Source organism: Meles meles, chromosome 8 (genome assembly GCF_922984935.1).
Source record: "Meles meles chromosome 8, mMelMel3.1 paternal haplotype, whole genome shotgun sequence".
Lineage (NCBI taxonomy): Eukaryota > Metazoa > Chordata > Mammalia > Carnivora > Mustelidae > Meles > Meles meles.
In genome coordinates, this window is record NC_060073.1 from 7,724,681 (window position 1) to 7,742,231 (window position 17,551).

Sequence of the window (17,551 nt, forward strand, 5' to 3'; positions counted from 1 at the left end):
TGTCACAGAGGGTCCAGGCCCGCCCTGCCTCCGGGTCAGGACATCCTGACTTAGCTGTGGCCTGGCACCTGTGACTTCTGCTCTGGGCCTCAGTTAACCTCATCTGTAAAACAGGCGTAACATCTACCGCACAGGGATGAGGGGGATGCTGGGTCTCCCAGTCCCTGTGAGCCTCTGTGATGGCCAGCTTCCCTTCTCCCAAGGGTCACCACCAGGGCCCCCCATAGGTATCACTGTGAGCCCGGGCAGGTTCTGAGCAGACCAGGTCCATCCCCAATTAGAGTCAACTGCCTGCGAGGGGCCCGGAGCAGCCTCGGCGGAAGATGCTGGGCGCTTGGGTCATTATCAGGCCACAGGAAAGGGGGGCAGGGAAGGCTTCCTGAAGCGGAGGCCTGAGTCTCTGTGAAGGGAGGACTAGAAGAGCCCAGGAGGGAGAAAAGTAATGTGAGTGGAGGTTTGGGGGCGGGGGCGGGCAAGAAGCAATGGGTCAGGGACAGAAGCCATAAAGGCAGGAAAGCCTGGGGGAGGCCACTGGATGTCAGGTCATTGGGAAGACCTGCAAGGACCCAAGCAAGGAGATCTCAGGGTTGAAAGCTAGCAGCCCTCCGCTGGGGGCCTAACCTCAACCCCACAAGGCCTAGCAGCCCATTTTATAGATGAGGAAACCAAAGCCCCCAGAAGAATGGCAGAGCCAGGCCCAGGGCCCAGGGTCCTCTCCAGAACTGCCCCTACCCAAACCACATGGCAACACAGGGTCCCTGAAATCCACTTTTATTCATGTAAAAAAAAAAAAAAAATTCCCAAAGAATAGAGAAAGCATATGACCCCCTACTTCCCAGAGCTCAAAGTCTCTGCCAGTGTTACCCGGGCAAGTGATGGAGTCAGCTCCCACTCTGGGGCGCGGGTATCATGGGAGGGCAAAACCCGGGTGACCCACAGTGACCCAGCACCTTCCTTAGGACTGAAGGCAGGAAGGACGGGCTGGGGACTAATGGGGCCCCAGGAGGGTGAAAGAAGAGAGTTAGTGTGGGGTGCTCGCCCCAGTTTAAAAAAATAAAATTTCTAAAGATAAAAAGTTAAAAAAAAAAAAAAAGCATTAGTGTCTTAGCTTCCTGCCCTCCCAGCACCCCTCCTGCGGCCACCTCTCGCGCTCGTCCAGTTCAGAGCTTCGTATTCTCCTCTTGGCTCTCCGAGTCAGCGCCGGACAGGTGCCCGCTGCTTCCAGGTGCGTGACCGTTACTGGCACAGGCCACCAGATGCCCGTCCCCCAGCCCCTCCGGCGTCTCGCCCAACAGGCTCCGGCGGATCTCCTGGGGCAGCCTCGCCCGCTGCTCCTGACACTCCTGGGCCAGCTGGGCTAGCAGCTGAGGGAGGAGGGGTGTCACACAGGTGGGGCCCGGTTCCCCCAGCACTCCAGTCCCCCCGGCACTCTGGCCGCCCACCACCCCCCGCAGGCCTCACCTTGGGCTCCTCTTCCGCCAGCTGCTGTAGGACCTGCTGCTGCCCAGCCACAAGGCGCTCCTGCCGCTGCTTCTGGGCCTCCTCCAGCTGCGGGGGGAGTGGGGATGAGGGCTGGGCTCAACCAAGGGTCTCTAAGGGAGGGGCGGGGGTCAGGCAGGTGCAGGCTCCCAGGGCTGGGGGGGGTCGGGGTTCTGAGGTGACCCTTATAGCAAAGGTTCCAGACCCAAAGACTCCAAAGCCGTGGGACACCTTTGCGGACCGTTGGCTCTGGATGTATGGGGGCAAGACAGAGCCCAGAGGAAAAGGTTCTAGAAGTCCCTCTAGGGCAATGTAGCCATAGGCCAGGCACTAAGGAGACAAGTTTCTTCTTTCCTTTTTTTTTTTTTTTTTAAGATTTTACTTATTTATTTGAGAGAGAGAGAGACAGCAAGCCCGTGTGCAAAACAGCACAAGCAGTAGAGGGAGAGGGGGGCTGCCCATCCTGCAGAGAGCCCGACGAGGGGCCCGATCCCAGGCCCTGGGGATCAAGACCCGAGCTGAACGCAGCCGCCTAACCAACTGAGCCACCCAGGCGCCCCAGGACACAAGCTTCTTGTGACTGCAGAAGAGAGGGGTGGGCTGGGGCCAAGGTGGGGCCCGAGCCTCACTCACCCGACGGATGGAGTTGACCGACTCGGTAATGTGCCGGCGGTTAATCTCTGTCAGTTCCCTGCAGGGAGCGATGGAGAGGGGGCTTGGTGCCCGGCCCCAGCCCTGCCTGCCCAGCCCCCAGCAGCTGACAGCCCCCCAGCGGCTCCTGGCCCCAGGGCCCTTACGCCTCCTTCTTATGTTTCTCCCTTGTCTTGGCCTCTGAGATACTGTTATGACGCTTCCTGTCCAGAATCTTCTGCAGTTCCTTCTTCTCCCTGGAAGAGCAGGACGGGGGGGGGGGGGCGCAGAAAGGATCAATGGCAGGTCCGGGGGTCTCCTCTCGTCTCCGAGAACAAGGGAGGCCCCTGCCTTCTGCCTTCACCTCTCGTTCATCTCCTTCAGCCGCTTGATCTGAGTCGTGTGAGCCTCCAGGACAATCTCCCTGAGCCGCTGCTGAGCCTGCGGACACAGGCGGCCACCAGGTAACCCAGGCTGATGCCAGGTGTGTCCAGGAGGCGGGCCGTCCCCTGCGGCCACTGACCCACCTCACCTGTCTCAGGTGCTCCAGCCGCCGCTCAGCCTCGGTATCGGCCTGGGCCTCCCTCAGCTCCAGGAGACTCTGGACCTGTCTCTTCTGGAACTCTTGATACCGCTTCGCCTCTTCCTCCTCCTCCTTCTCGTTCTCCCCACCTCTGTAGGAAGAACCCAACTGGGTGATCCTCAGGTTGTCACATGGACTTGGGCTAGGAGGGCAGCGGCGGGCAGGGCAGGTCCCAACAGGCGACGCAGACACCAGCCGGGGCGGGGTGGGGGTGGGGGGCAGGGTCTGTGATGCCAAGGACAAGGCCCATTAGCCTCATGCAAATGTGGGAGCCTGTAGGGCAACAGCTTCTGGAGAGAGTGGCTGCACGTGGGGGACTCCAGCAGAGGCCTGGCTCCCTGGCAGAGAGGGTGGGACCCACGTGGGACGGCTCCTCGCTCTCCCTGGCACCAAACCTTGACTCCTTGCGGGGGTCAAGGGGCAGCCCTTGGCCATCCCGCTATGCCCCCCCCGCCGAGTGAAAACCCCCACATGCGCACACACCCTCGTAGTCACACCAGGGCACGCTGCCCACTGGCTTGCGGGACACTCACAGGACACCCGGCCGTGGGCGGCACCTGCCCTCCGCCCGGGCCTGGGCCAGGCCGCCGAGCAGCCGGCGCGTGAGGGCCACGGCCTTCCGCTGGTGCTTCTTGTGCAGCTCCCGTAGCTCTCGCTCCTGCCGGCCCCGGAGCTTCACCAGCGCCTTGTGGCCTCGGAGCTCATCCAGCGGGGCCGGGGCCACGTCTGAGCAACAGAGCACGGGTGGGCTGGGCGGGGGCTGGCGGGCCCCCGGGAGCGCCCCACTCCCCTCCCGCACAGCCCTGCCGCGCACCTGAGAGGAGGCTGGCGATGAGGTCATCCCGCTGGCCTGGAGAGAGGAGGCAGGGCTGTGAGGAGCCGGGGGAGAGAGCACGGCGGGGCTACCCCCGAGGCCCAGGCCACCCCTTACCTGGGCTGCTGAGGGAGGTGCTTGTAGGGGACGTGGCAGGGCCTGGGGGCCGGCGCGGGGAGGTGTCCAGCGGGCTGGGTGTGGGGTTTGGGGTCAGCTGGGACCCCGGCTGCTGAGACGGAGTCTCTTGGCAGGTCTCTGGGCTGGCCTGAGCCTGCCAGGGAGAAAGCAGAAGGCTCTTTCCAGAAATGCTGTCCTAACCTCCCAGGGCTCCTCAGTGCCTCTGCTTGGCTTCCCTTAGCCGGTCTGGCCCGGGCTCCCCATCTATCATTGTGGGGCCATTGAAACAACCACGAGAAAAGTAAGAGGTCTCAAATAAACGTATCGAAACCCCTCTTCCCTGCAGGATGTGGGAAAGGTAACGAGAGATCGTGTCTCTAGGATGCCAGGCCCTGTTGCCTGCGCTCAGGAACTTCCAGATTGTTCAGGAAAGCCTTGGCCCCACCCCAAATTTCCTCCCCTCTCCGAGTCCCCCTCCGCCCTTGCCCACAGCTGCTCATCTTCGTCGTTGCTTGGCTCCTGATTAAATCAGCAAAGGAAGTGACCGCAGAGTGGGCACCAGCCTCTCCCGCTAACAGCTCCAAGCAGCCTCTCTCTCCGCCGGCCACAGGCCCCGTGGGACCAGGTCTGGACGTGCGGGCGAGCCTCTGCTCCCGACCCCTCCCCGCAGACGCCGCTGCCCAGCTCCTGTCCCCCAGGACCCCACGTTTTAAAAGCTTCTGTGGCTTCCAGTGGCTTTGGGGAAGCAGCCGAACTCGGCACTTCAACTCTGACTCTGCTGCTGGAGGAATGCCGGCCATCTATCCTGAAGGCCTCTCACAGGCGAAAGGGGTAGTTCCCACCTCCTTAACGTGCAGACAGTAACCCAGGGCTGCTGAGCCCACTGAGTCAGAGAAGCCAGAAGCCCTGCCCCATGCCGCTGTCGGAGGCAGAGCCGAGGGCCGGAGGCCCAACTGGAGAGCCTCGGTGTTCCCATGTCTACACTGGGGTGGTAAGGGAAGGGGGCGATTCTATGAGTTGAGGGCGTGAAAAGAGCTCCCACCCGGCCAGGCGGAGATCGGGAGCTCAGCATTCACTTGGCTTTATGATCTGGAAAGCCGGAAAGGGGAACCAGCCCTCCAGAGAGAGGCTGTGGGTAAATGCCTCGGGCTGGCATCCACAGTAAGGCAGCAAACAGAATCCAGCCCTACTCGGAGAGAGGGACCAGGCACCAGCTGGGGCTGGGATGGGACCACAGCACAGCAGAGTGGGGAACACACCAGGACCAGCCCCCGAGATCAGCCCGCACTGTGTTCCCCACCCCGCCCCCCACCAGCAGTCTCCAGGGTCCAGGTCAGCCTGAGCCTGCTGCCTCTCACCCACCCCTGACCTGACCTGCCTTGGCTTACCTCGCTCTCCCCAATGAGGGCAGCCAGCTGCTTGGCTCTCTGGTCCATCAGGCTGACATGCTTGATGGGGTTGATAAGGGCCTCCGCGTAGTCTGGGTGCGGGGCAGAGGGCAGGGTTTCAGAGACATGTTCCCAGAGGCCACACCTTCCCCGCTGTTCGGGTTCCGTGCAAGGACCCCAGAACCCGCCGTCAGGTCTGTTTAACCCCCCTTGATGGGGGCCGTCTAGCTCAGCCACCGGCAGACCCTGTTGGCGCCCTGCCTGGGATCAGCCCCTGCCTGGCTGCGACCCCCAGGTCCCCCTGCCCCAGCTTACCCTGGTGGTCATCAGGAATGTAGTCAGAGGCTTCAGTGTAGATGAGCAGGGCCGGCAGGCAGAGCGGCTGGTTGGCCTCGTTCCGCAGACAGATGTAGTGGTACCCTACGAGGGTGGGACAGTGAGGTGGCCAGGCCCCGCTAACCGCGCCCCGCCCACACCGCCCCGACGCTTCCCGGAGCCCGGATGGCCTCACCTGAGCGGATGGCCGAGACGGGCAGGATTCGATGCCCCACAAACTTGCCGCCCTCCTCAAAGGCCGCGATGCGCAGGGACGCCAACGTGGGCAGCACCACCTGAACACCCAGAGCGCCGCCGAGGCTTGCAGCTAACCCGTGGCTGCTATGCCCACTGAGCCACAACGCACCACCGCCACTGAGACCAACACCCCGAGCAGACCCTCAGACCGCTGACCCAGAGACTGACCATCCGTCAGCCATGCCACTCAGCGGGCAGACCCCTCTCTAGGCACCATCTGATGGGACAGCTCTGGGCCTTGCCAGGTTAGGAACTGGACTGGGAGTCCTGGGTCCTGGCCTGAGGCCACAGCCACTCCCACAGGCCACAGAGGTCCCAACCCTTCCGGGGGGGCAGGGATGAGTCTGTGTGAGCTTGTGTCTGTGAGCCCAGATCAGTCTCCTGCCCGGGAGACAGGGCCGGCTGGCACCCATGCCCCACAGGGGCCCTCCTGCTGTCTCACCTTCCTGTCCTCTTCTCGAAGCCTACAGAGGGCGAGGAGCCTGAGCCCGACCCTGGCACACACAGGGCCCACCTGGGGCCTAGAGGGGACAGGCCCAGGTTTGGGGTCCTTTGGCACCCCTGCCTTCCGATCCCTGCTACTACCGCGTGCCTGCTTGCGGCTCCCCCTGCCAAGAGAGCCTGGCAGAGCGGGCACGGGCAGCAGGCTCACCTTGGGGAAGTCAAAGGGCTCCTCATCCCACACGGGATTGAAGGAGTTCCCCTGAGAAGTCCGAGTGCGGTATTTGCGCCGTGTATCCACAGGGAGGCCGAACATGTCCACCTCTACATAGATGCCCACCTTCCTGTCGGATAGGAACTGCCCCGAGATCACCTGGTGAGGGGGCAGGAGGGTGAGGCCCCTGCTAAGAGGCCCACCGCAAGAACACCCCGCCAGACCCATCCCTGGCTCCCTGGCCCCACCTTGACCCGCAAGGCATTGGCCACGATGCCGTCCACGATGACTTCGGTGAAGGGATCGAAGGACTTGTCCGGCCGCCGCATGAACTCGGGCTTGAGCAGGTAACCGCTGCGCCCGTTGTACTCGAACACGCCTGCGTTTAGCTGCATCGCCACGTCTAGGGATGACAGGGGGAGGCCAAGGGCCAGCAAGGCCCATGGGATGAGGAGGCAGGAAGGACAGCCGAAGGCAGAGGGAGGATCAGGGAGCACCAGGGTCTGATCAAATGGGATCAGGGCTTCAGACTCTGGAAAGATCAGACAGGGGCTAAGGTCTAGGGTCAGCCAAGGTCAGGAGGTGGGGTTTGCAGAGGTCTTGGTTCGGAGTAGAGATCTAGCATTACAGAGCCAGAGGTCCCTACAAGACAATGAGAGCAGGATCCCTGAGCAGAAGTCAGTGAGGTCGGAGGCCAGGGGGTCGAGGCGGGCCAGTGCTCACCCAGGGTCTGGAAGTTGAGCGCGACAAGCTGGCAGCCGACGTTCCAGAAGAGCTGAGGCATGTAGTTGGATGAGTCCACGCGGGTGCCCTTGGGGTAGATGCGGCTGAGCTGCTGCTTGTTGTATCTGAGGTTGGCGGTCAGGGGCCACACCGTGTACTGGCCCCCGCCTCCTGGCTGGCACGCCAGGCCTGTGCTCGGCTCCTGCGAACCCACTGCCCGGCCTTGGCTCTAGCTGCCCCTCTGGCCCCCTGCCTCTCGGCCTCGCCCCCGAGCAGTTTCCGAGGCTAACCCCAAACCCAGACCAGGGTGCTCGAGGGCCAGGACCCTGTGCGGGTGGCGTCAGTGGGTCAGAACATCTGAGCCGGCCGCTGAGCACCCCACCCTGGTCAGCCTGCCCTGGCAAACTGGAAGGATACTCCACAAACTCCATGGGGCTCTTGGTCAGTTGCTCCATGGCCTTGGTTTCCACGAAGGAGGACATCTCGAAGCATTTGTTCCTCTCTGAGGGGTGAGGAGTGGGGGGCGATCAGGCCTGGCAAGGCTGGGCTGGCTCCTATTCCCACCGTCTCCTATCCCACTCACTTCGAGCAGCCTCGAAGGACTTGAACTTGACAGGCTCGATGTAGTTGACGAGCGTGGACATTTCCTCGGTGGCATTCACCTCACTGCTGGCAGTGCCCTGTGGCCCCCAAATGAAGGGTCAGCGGTGGCGCGCACCTATCGCTCAGCCGGAAGTTCCCTCACCTGCCCCGTCAGGAAGGAGGGGCCGGCCCTCCACCCACCTCCGCGATCACGCTGCCCAGTGGCTCTCAGCAAGGGCCCCAGCCCCTTCTGGCCCGTCAGTCCTGGTCCCATTCCCTCTGGCACCTTGCCCTGGCCCCCACCTTCCTCCTTTGTCTCCTGCCTCCCTGATCCTTGGAAGCTGGCACTCCTCACCCAGCCCCAGGACTCAATGATTCCCATGCGGATGAGCCATTATTTCCAGCCACTATGCTGCCATGTCCCCTCTGCGGCCCACCAAGAGCCCCGAACCCAACACCTGCAATGCTGAACTTGGCCACCCCCGCCCGCACCCTTCCTCACTCTGGGCCCCTACCAAATCTGACCTCATGGACCCAGCTTTTCCATCACCTCCATTTCTCAGAACTCCACACTCCCTTGTCTTATGGGGCCCCTTCCTGTACTCTCCAGTCCTGCCACAGGGCCTTTGCACGTGGTGTCCCTCTTCCTTAGGTCCAATCGCCCCATTTCCCTGCCCAGGTCATTCTTCTCTTCTTTCCCCCCAGTACTACAGCTTAACTCGCCTCTCCCCAGCCTAGTCATGAGCACAATTTCACCTGCTTCCATGCCTGTTTACCTAAGACCCCTTCTCCCCCCTCTACACAACCTCCCCACCATAGACTCCAGGACAGCAGGGCTAACACGGGATCGTGGCCAGACTGGGGCTCAGCAAATGCCTGGGTCCTTAATCCACGCTCCCTCTGCCTCTTCCCACCTCCAGGGCTGACCTCATCTGTGGTTGGCTTTTTAGGATCTGACTGTTCCTCCTCTTCCTCATCCTCCTCCTCATCCTCACGGTCTGCAGATCCAAGAGCATCAGCGCCCCGCTGTAGCCCGTCCTCACCCAGCGACTTGCGAGGCTCCAGGCTGGGCTTCTCCAGGGTCGCTTCTTCTCCATTGCTCAGGCCTGGGCAGCTGTCAGAGCTGGGGGACCCTGTAGAGGATAGGACCACAAGGAGTCAGGACAAACACAGACACCTAGGAGTCAGGAGGGGTTGTGGAGGTGACTCAGTGGGGAAGTCAAGGTAAAGGCGGGGAGAGAGCAAAGGTCAGGAGGTGGATGGTATTCAACCCAGTAGGAGTATCACCAGCTGGGTGGACAGACTCAGAGGGGTCAGAGGACAAGGGTCAGAGCCGAAGTATGAGGATGTGGTTCACTGAGGCCAGAAGTCAGAATTCAGAGTTATAATGTGGTTGAGAGGAGGGCTGTTGGCGGGGGGGGGGGGGGGGGGGGGGAGGCTGAGACTGATGGGTCAGGAACTCGATGGAACCCAATCCAGTCAGGCTATAGTCTGGGGAGGTCAGGGCCCGGGGTCGGGGGTCAGAGGTCCCATCCTCGGCTGAGAGGCTCAGTGAGAGCGGAGGACGGGCTGAGAGCAGGAGGAGGACCGCCAGGCAAGTGGGGCTCAGCGAGGTGAGAGCTCAGGGTCGGGACCGGGGTCGAAGGCTGGGCCCAGGGCGGTACCGAGCTGAGGGGAGGAGGGCTCAGTGGTGGCAGCCGAGCTCTCGCTCAGGGCCGAGTTGCTCTGTTCCAGGGGCCGCTTGCGCACAGAGCTGTTGGGGACACCGGTGCTGGGCTGGTGTCGCTTCTTGTTCTTCACCAGGATGCGGCCCATCAGGTCCTGGGGGCTGGGCAGGGGGACGCCTGGGGCCAGCTGGTGGGCACAGACAGGTCAGGGCCTGCCGGGGAGCGGGGAGTCCTCACCACCCCCCCACGCCCTGCCACAGCTCCAAGCCCTCCTACCGGGTACTTGTCCAGCGGGTCGATGAGCAGCGCGTCCCCAAAGATGGACCGGCAGTACTCGGCCATCTTGGCCTGCTGCTTTGCCCTGCGGGGCCAAGGTTAAAGGTCAGAGGTTTCAGGGATGGGGGTGGGGGGTGGCGGCGTGCGAAGCTGACGTCCCCAGGGTAGACAAAGACCCTCAGGGTCAGAGGTCACGGGAACAGTGTCTTGGCAGGATGGCTGCCTCTGGGCCGATGGGGGCGGTGGCGGGCGGTGGTCCTCAGGTCAGGGGCCCACTCACGAGTCCACGTGGTTCTCAAAGGAGAGGATGACGGGGTAGGGCGAGGTCTTGAAGGCGGTCTCCGCGATGGCCTCGAGCACGTCCCGCAGCGGCACCTCCGTGGTCATGGTGAAGCCGTGGGTGATGAAGGGCTCCTCCTCGGGCGGCCGGCCTTTCCACACGTCCAGCTCCACGCAGCGGCAGCCCCACAGCAGCGCCTGCCGGTACATCTCCACCGACGAGGTCCCGGCCAGCTGCCCCGCTGGCGGCGAGGCCCCGTCAGCACAGCCGCCCGGCCCGCGGGGCTCCTCACCCACTCACCACCTCCCCTCCCCCGGCCTGTGCTGCTCCAGCCCCGCTGGAGACGCGGAGGCCCCGGTGGCGGCCCAGCCCGGCCCTGGCACGCCGTCTGGCCAGCCCTTGATCGCTCCTTAATTTGCTGTGGAACCAGCGCCATCTCTCCTGAAACCCCCCAGGGCAGGGCCCGTGTCCTGCCACCCAGCCCTTGGCCCGCGTCCAAGCCGGGCAGAGTCAGCATCGAGCAGCGCTGGCTGGGGATGGGTTCTTCCTCCAGGACTCACCCTCTTGCGGATAAACACCCGCCACCCCGCCTCCAGCTACTGACCTGAGGCGGGGAGTCGTCCCCAACACCCCCACAGCCCCCCACTTCCCTCTCCTCCTTCCACCCATGGGTGGCCTCTATTACCTTCTGCCTGGGGCCCCTCCCTGCCTCCCATCCCATCTCCGGGGAGCATCTGGCTTGTCACGCTCCCCAAAACATACCAGGTCTCATGACCTCCCCTGATTGACACCCTCCAGAAAGCCTTTCCCGCCCACTTAGGATCAATCCAAATTCCTTCCTGCCCCGCGGTCTGGCCCTGCCTCCCTTTCTCACTCCTTCTCACTTCTACTTGCCCCAGCACCGGCCCTGCCTCCGGCCTCCTTCCCCCCACGAAGGGCACCCAGGAGTGTCCTGCTCCCGGCCTTCAGGGCTCCCTCACAGGCGACAGATGCAGGCCTCAGCCCTTCCCCGGGGAAGCCTTCCAGACCACGCAGGAGAGGCGCCCATGCAGAGAAGCCCCGCTGCCCCCCAGCGTGGGCTGCCTGTTCCCCGCCTGCTTCCCCAGCACCAGCCACCCTGAAAAGGAGGGAGGCCCCTGGAGGGGCCGCATGGGCAGAGGGCATGGAGGCCACCGCCCCAGCTGCCCACGGGGGGCTCACTCACCTGTGAGATAGGTGTTGTGTGAGGAGTTGATGAAGTAGGCGCTCAGTGGCTGGGTCATGTCCGTGCTGAGATCCAGGGCCTCCAGGGGCAGGATGCCGTTCTCCTCACCTCCCAGGTAGCGGCTGAAGCCCTCCATGGACATCTGGTCTGGGGGATGGGTGGGGTCAGCAGGCTCAGCTGGGGCGCCTCCTGCTGCGACCCCCGACGGGCTCCCCACGGGCTCACCTCGCTCTAGGAACTGCTGGTTGGGCTCATACTTCTCAATGAGCAGCCGGGCCTGGGACGGCCGCAGGGGTGGGTACAGCACCTCATTGAGCCTCGGGTCCCGTTGCTTCTGGTTGATGAAGTCCATGAGCTGCTCCAGCGTCAGGTAAGGCTTGCCCTTGGCGCCTCTAGACAGGGCAGGAAGCTGGGTCAGGCTGGACCGTCCCCATTCCCTGCGCCACGCCCTTGGCCTCAGAGCAGGAGTCGGGAGGTTGGGGCCCGGCTCTCGCACCAGCTGAGTGGGACTTGGGCAAACGGCTGCCCACTCTGGGCCTCGGTTTTCCCATCCACCCACTTTCCTAACCCCGAGGTGCTGGCATTGGCATTAGCAAGGGCTTCGGAAGCCACCAAGGGTTTGGCCTGCCAGGCCTGCTTCCGGACGCTGGACCCAACCTCAGCTCCAGCGGCCACTCGCTCTATGAGCTCGGGCAAGTCCCACAGCTCACTGAAGCTGCTTGGTCCCCCGCCCTGGCGGAGGGTGATGCAAAGGGTCAGCACGGAGCCGTTCACAGCACGGCCCCAGCCCCAGCCCCCGTGGGACCCCCGGAAGGTCTGCTTCCCCTCACTGTGCTGGAAGGAATGCCAGCAGAGGCCACACACAGAGCACTGGGGGCTCGGAGGGGGGCCCAGCCCTGCTCACATCTCCAGCAGGATCTTGTCAATGTCTGGCCGCAGACACAACTTATTCAGGAACCGCTCGAAGATCTCCAAGGAAAACTCGTCAGGCCGGATGGACTCACTCTGGGGTGGAGGTTGGGGGGAGCCCAGAAGCGTGGGGTGAGAACCCAGGGCGGCTGGCCCCCAAAGACCGGGCACCCATCCACCCTCCTCTCCCTATGTCGCTCCGGCCTCCTCACCCGGTTGAAATTGAGGCCACAGGATTCCAGGGCAGTCTCTACCCGCTTCTTATCTGCTGAAAACATCTTCAGGATACTGGGCAGGTGAGAGGGGTCAGAGTCACAGGGTGAAGGTCACCCAGGTGGGGACAGGAGAGAAGGTGCTGAGGGCCAGGGGTACTCACTTCTTCACCGGAATCCATCCGTCCTGGTTTACCTGCAGCTTCAGCTTTGTGTATCTGGGGAGGCAGAGGCCTCACGGTCACACGCCGGCCGTGGTCACCCGAGTCCCCGCCACCGCGCGGCCAGACCCACGACTCACGCTTTTCGCAGGAACGTGTTTCGGGAGGCGTTCTGAGCCAGGATGTTCATAGCCAGCTTAAACAGCTCCTCGGTCCAGACCTGAGGGGTCGGGAGACAGGGTGAGGGTGGGAGGGGGTGATCTGGGAACAGAGGGGTTGGCCCAGCCCCAGCCGACACCCAGAATCAGGCATGAGCCACAGTCCGTCGCTTAAATACTGCTTTGTCAGAGGATGATTAGAAACAGGGGCAGAGAACAGGCTCGCGCGCGACAGACACTATGTGGCGGTGGCTCCCCTGGGACTGACCCTTGGGCCCCCGCCCACCTTGGCTGTGTCATCCTGCACGGCCATGAAGTTCAAGAACGTCGTATTCACCGGGTCTGGCCCAGCCACCACCGTCATCAACTTCTCCTCCAGCCGGGCATCAGGGCCCCCAAAGCCCAGCACCTCCCGGATCTTGGGGTCCTGAATAAGTCGAAAGCCAAGGGTAAAGAGGGGTGTCCCCACTCCCAAGGCCTCACTCCCTTTCTTAGTTCGGGGCCCCCACCACTTACCTTGGGCAGGCGGGCGTAGCGACCCGTCCGCGTGTCCCTGATGGAACTGATGTCCAGTGTGTCCACCTCCTGGGGAAACCAGATGCCGGGGTGGGTCTGAAAGGCTATGGGGCAAGAGCCAGGGGCCCCCAAGATCTCCACCCAGGCCAGGGAGTGGCCACCCCCTGCCGCAGCCCCAGCCTCAGCCCCCGCCCGTAGCACTTCCTGTCCAGGGAGCCGTGGGAGAGGTCAGCCAGCAGCTGGGCCCCACCCTCCTGGGTGGGTGGGAGGGGAAGGGGGGGTCTGGGCCAGGGGCCCTAGACCTGAGCAGGCAGTACCGCTGTCCCCCCTCACCATGTTGGGTCCGGTCCAATACAGAAAGAAGCCATTGGAGTCCACACGCAGGGTTACCAGGTTCCGACTGGAGGCCTCCTGGGGACGGGATGGGCCAGCAGGGGTCAGTGAGTGAGGGCTGGGGCTCAGGCTTGGGCCCTGGGCTCCCTCAGGCCATCCACCCCAATGGTTCTGCCGGTGAGTGATGATGAAGCCTCATCCAGCCCACAGACCCTTTGTGGTTCCCCTGCGGTCCTCAGGATGAAGCTGACACAATTGTCCCTGGCATGGCATCAGGGGTCCCAATGCCCCTCCCGGCCTCACCTGTCTCTGACCCCAAGGCTCAGTGGCATGAACCGCTACCTTTCCCCTCCTCCAGCTCTTGCGCTGTCGTTCCTTTCCTAGGACAGCATTTCTTTCCTTCCTTCTCGACCCATGAAATCTGCCCCACCTTCCTGGGGAGGCCTCCCCAGAGTCGGAGCACCCTGAGGCCCCCTTGAGAATATTTATGGGATGAAAGCAGATGGTTTGGAAGTCTGACTTCTACACGTCTTGTGTCCCCTCAGGGCCTCATGACAACCAGTCAGCCCTGACATCGGCCTCAAAGCCCATGACCTCCCCCCACCCACCGCCCTGCACCCAACGGGAGCCTCAGTCTTGTGCCTCACCCCATCTTACAGAATACAGACTAAATCCCCCCCGAAGGGGACTCGCCCTGCCCTTGGGACTGGACAGTGAATTCTGTCTTCCCTCCAACAGCCCTGCGGCTGGCAGGAGGGCAGGGAAGAGTATGCCAGCCCTATTTTCTGAGGAGGATCTGGTCTCTGGCACACTCCCAGGGCCACCCCTGTGTGACTCAGGACCAGCAGCCAAGGGAGGGGGGAGGTCATCAGGGTCAGCGGCCCTCTAGGAGCTCACTTAGCCTTCCTAACAATCTTACGAAGTACGTGCTACTGTTCTTCCCATTTAACAGATCAGGAACCTGAGGCACAGCTTGCTTAAGGTCAAGAGGAGGCCCTAGGATTTGCTCGCAGGCAGTCTGGCTCCAGAATCCAGACGCCTGGGAAGGAAGGAAAAAGACCCCTGCTAGGCTCCCAGCTGCTGGCCTTAGCTGCAATCCCACAGTGGGGACTGGGATGAGTCTCCACTTTCCAGACTTGGTTTCTGTTTCTGGAGAATTGGGGACCGCACCAGCCCCGCCCATCTCTTTTCTTATAAAGGCCAGGAGGCCTTGGAACTTTGGGGGTGCCTGGGCCTCCCCATATCACTGTGCTCACACCCATCTTCAGCCCTTCCTTGGGACTCCCAACCCTGGGCTCAGGTGCCCCAGCACTGTGAGGAGAGGGGAGGTCTGTGGGTCCGGACCCCAGGGCCTTCCCCTGCACACTCCCAGTGTCTGGCCTTCAAAAACAGCGCAGGCCCCCTGCTCTTCAGCCCTAAGTCCCAGTCAGCAACCCCCACCCCACCCCCAGGGCCCTCTCCCAGTTCCCACTTCCTTATTTGGGTTTATCACACTGGAAGGAAAAGAAGAAACTTTTCCCTGCACGCAGGACTGGGGGGAGGGGTCTCCTCCGGTCCCCGGAGCTCCCAGGCACCCCTCTAAGGCACACCTGCTGCCTCTGGCCACGCCCCCAGCCCCTCCCCCCAGCTCCCACGCCTACCCGCCCCACCCAGCCGGAAAGGAACCCAGAGTCTTCCAGGCCTCCGGCCTGACTGGGAAGGAGCAGCGGGGAGGTTCAGGCGGGCCGGGTGGAGGCCCTGGGGAAGGAGGGGGCCCAAGGGGCAGAGGAGGGGGCGGTGTGAAAACGGGGGTGGGGCGCAGGACGGGTCGGAGAGCCGCAGGTGGGGGACCCGGGCATCTGGGAAGCAGCAGGGGCAGGGCAGGTAGAAAGGGGGGGCAAGGATTTATTGGGGATCAAAGTCCCTGATGCTAAGAAATGGAGAGCAAAGTTCCCCCGGACCGGAGGAACTTGTGGGGGCAAAGACTCCACTAGGGGGTGACTTGACTGCCCTCCTGAGCAGAGAGCTGGCATGGGCTCCTGAAGCAGGGCAAAGGGGTGCAGGAAGAACAGGGCGAAAAAGTGATGAATGGAGAACAATGTTCAGGCTAGGGCACTAGGAGGAACGGGGTGCCCTAAGCCCGACTGGAGCCAGGGTCCTCCAGCCAGAGCCCAGTGCCAGGCAATGGTCTGAGGACCAGGCCAGGGTTGGGGGAATCAGAATTAGACCGGCAGGCAGGGAGGGGTGGGAAGGGCGAGTGAAAAGAGGTGGGGGTGGGGGGACGGGATTCCTCGGGGTTCCAAGTCTCCGGGCCAAAGAGTGGAAAGCCAAATTTTCCACAGCTGAATGGACTGGGGTTGGGGGTGGGGGACAAAGTCTTCATTACGGGCACGATTGGGGACTCAAGTTTCCGGAGCACAGCCAGAGTGGCTTCGGGGTGGGGGGGCGCCGTGGCCAGGCCAGGCTCGGGTGGGGGTCTCCGGCGTCCGACTGGGCTTGGGCGAGGGAAGTCCCAGGAACTGGGTGGAACGTGGGGGCCCCCCGCGCTTACCTCGTCCCATTTGATGAACTTACTCCCGCGCCGCAGGGTCTCTACCACGGTGGGCGGCTCCAGCTGCAGCGCGTGGACGCCGGGCCTGGCGCCGGCCATGGCCCGGCTAGGGGCGAGTCGGGGACGCCCGGAGCCCCGACGAGGACCGACGGCGCCGCTGCTCCCTCCGCGCGCTCCCGCGCGGCCCGCTCCGGCCCCGCGGCGTCAGCGCCCGCCCGCCCGCCAGTCTGTCCCGGACAGACCAGAGAATCGGCGGGGCCCGGGCGGGGCGGGGCGGGGGCGGGGCCGCAGCGGCGCCGCCCCCTCCCGCCCGCGTCGGGCCCGCCCGCCCCGAGTCGGCGGCTCCCCCTGGCGGCTGGGGCGGCGACTGCAGCCAGAGGGGGGATGGGGCAGGGGCATAACCTGGACCCCCGCCCTTCGCCGGGGCCTGCTTGTCCGGACTTGCCTGGGGTCGGAGGGCAGAGCTTGGGGCCAGAGTGGTTGTTAGGGTGCAGCCAGAGGGAGTGGGTATAGAGGGCGCTGCTGAAGACTGGGAGGGGGTCAGCCGGCTTAGGTTTCCGAGGGGCGGGGGCGAGGGTACTATCGGAGGGCCAGGCATGGGTGGGGGGGGCGCAGAGCCTTGCCCCCACCACACTCCAGCAGCACTTAACTGAGTGCAGGAAAAGCCACTCCCACCCCACCACCCCCGCCCTCACTTCCCCTCACCCCCTCCTGCAGCAGCTCGGTCCCCCCCTCCCGGGGAGCACTTAGCCAGCTAATGGGCCTCCTGCCGGCAGGCGCCCCTCCCCCGTCCCTAGCCCGGGGAGGCCGGGCGCCTGCTGCCTTCTTTAAGGACCTAAGCATCCTGGTCTTCCCGTGTGAGCCCTAGAACAGCCCACTTCCTGTTCTGTAGACCCCCGTGACTGAACCTGGGCCCTGTCCCTGTGGGGCTTCCTACTGAACGCTGCGAAGGAGACAACGGCTCGTTTGCCCAGAGGGTTCAGAAGCCTCGCGGGTGTCCACGGACAAGGGAGGGTTGAGGAGGGGCTCTGCGGTGCCTGGCCTAGAGCAGGTGCCCTGAAATCAGTGCTCCAGGGATGGGAGGGGGGAAGGCGCATGGGCACTGGGATAGGTAGGGGCTCCAGCCCCTCCCGCAGGGCTTGGCTGGGGGGGGGCTCCTGCCTGGGGGCCCCTGTGGGAGCCCCCCCAATACAGAGACACTAGCAGCAGTAGGTTTAAAGTAGAACTCATCCAGAGGGGCCAGCCAAGTCACCTAGAAACCCAGAAAGAGACTAGAGCTGGTTCTGGGGGAGGAGGGGTCAGCCAAGGAGGAGCGGGCCCTGCAGGCCCCCTGGCCCCAGGCTCTCAGATCCCTAAGGGGAGCCCGGCCTGGCGCTGGCCATCCTCAAAATCTCCACCTTGTTGGACACCAACTCTAACCTAAGGAATCTCCTTGCCTTTGGCAGAGACCCTGTGGGGTGGGATTACTATTTCCCCTAGAGGCCAGGAGAGTTGAAGGGACTTGCCCAAGGTCACACAACTTTGCAGGAGGATTTTAGCCCTCTGACTTGAAGGCTGACTCATCCTGCCTCCACTCCTTGCCCTTGAGACAAAGAAAGGGGGACAGGACATGTGATCCCCTCGTCCTCTCTCACAAGAACAGCAGAGCCATACCCTCAAAGATCCAGAGAACACCAGGTCTCATTGGGCAGAACCATGTAGGGTGGTGAGGGGTGGCGTCTGCTCCCCCAGGCATGGGTTCGAGTCTACCAGCAGAACTTA

At 63.4% G+C, this 17,551-nt stretch overlaps 1 protein-coding gene across 1 annotated transcript; it reads right to left on the reverse strand.

Moving 5' to 3' along the window:
- Positions 1 to 755: 755 nt before the first annotated feature.
- On the reverse strand, positions 756 to 16,023 carry PLCB3 (phospholipase C beta 3). The gene is made up of 31 exons (XM_046014652.1): positions 15,791 to 16,023; positions 13,261 to 13,338; positions 12,928 to 12,996; positions 12,698 to 12,838; positions 12,394 to 12,473; positions 12,257 to 12,310; positions 12,093 to 12,168; positions 11,876 to 11,976; positions 11,197 to 11,363; positions 10,972 to 11,118; positions 9,768 to 10,008; positions 9,488 to 9,572; positions 9,209 to 9,398; positions 8,472 to 8,677; positions 7,546 to 7,642; positions 7,380 to 7,464; positions 6,963 to 7,087; positions 6,488 to 6,642; positions 6,237 to 6,398; positions 5,523 to 5,622; positions 5,327 to 5,431; positions 5,012 to 5,103; positions 3,624 to 3,777; positions 3,507 to 3,542; positions 3,226 to 3,418; positions 2,642 to 2,783; positions 2,474 to 2,550; positions 2,277 to 2,366; positions 2,113 to 2,170; positions 1,462 to 1,548; positions 756 to 1,364 (listed from the first exon to the last, which is right to left on the reverse strand). Exons 1-31 carry the CDS (start codon positions 15,887 to 15,889, stop codon positions 1,161 to 1,163), a joined length of 3,696 nt encoding a protein of 1,231 aa, XP_045870608.1. The 5' UTR covers positions 15,890 to 16,023; the 3' UTR covers positions 756 to 1,160.
- Between the last annotated feature and the right edge of the window lie 1,528 nt (positions 16,024 to 17,551).

Coding starts and splice junctions, on each gene's coding strand:
- PLCB3 (XM_046014652.1), bottom strand. CDS start 15,889: ATGGCCGGCGCCAGGCCCGGCGTCCACGCGCTGCAGCTGGAGCCGCCC. Junction 12,169..12,256: donor GGATGGATTCCGGTGAAGAA/GTGAGTACCCCT, acceptor TCACCTGCCCAG/TATCCTGAAGATGTTTTCAG. Junction 7,088..7,379: donor AGCCCCATGGAGTTTGTGGA/GTATCCTTCCAG, acceptor CGCCAACCTCAG/ATACAACAAGCAGCAGCTCA.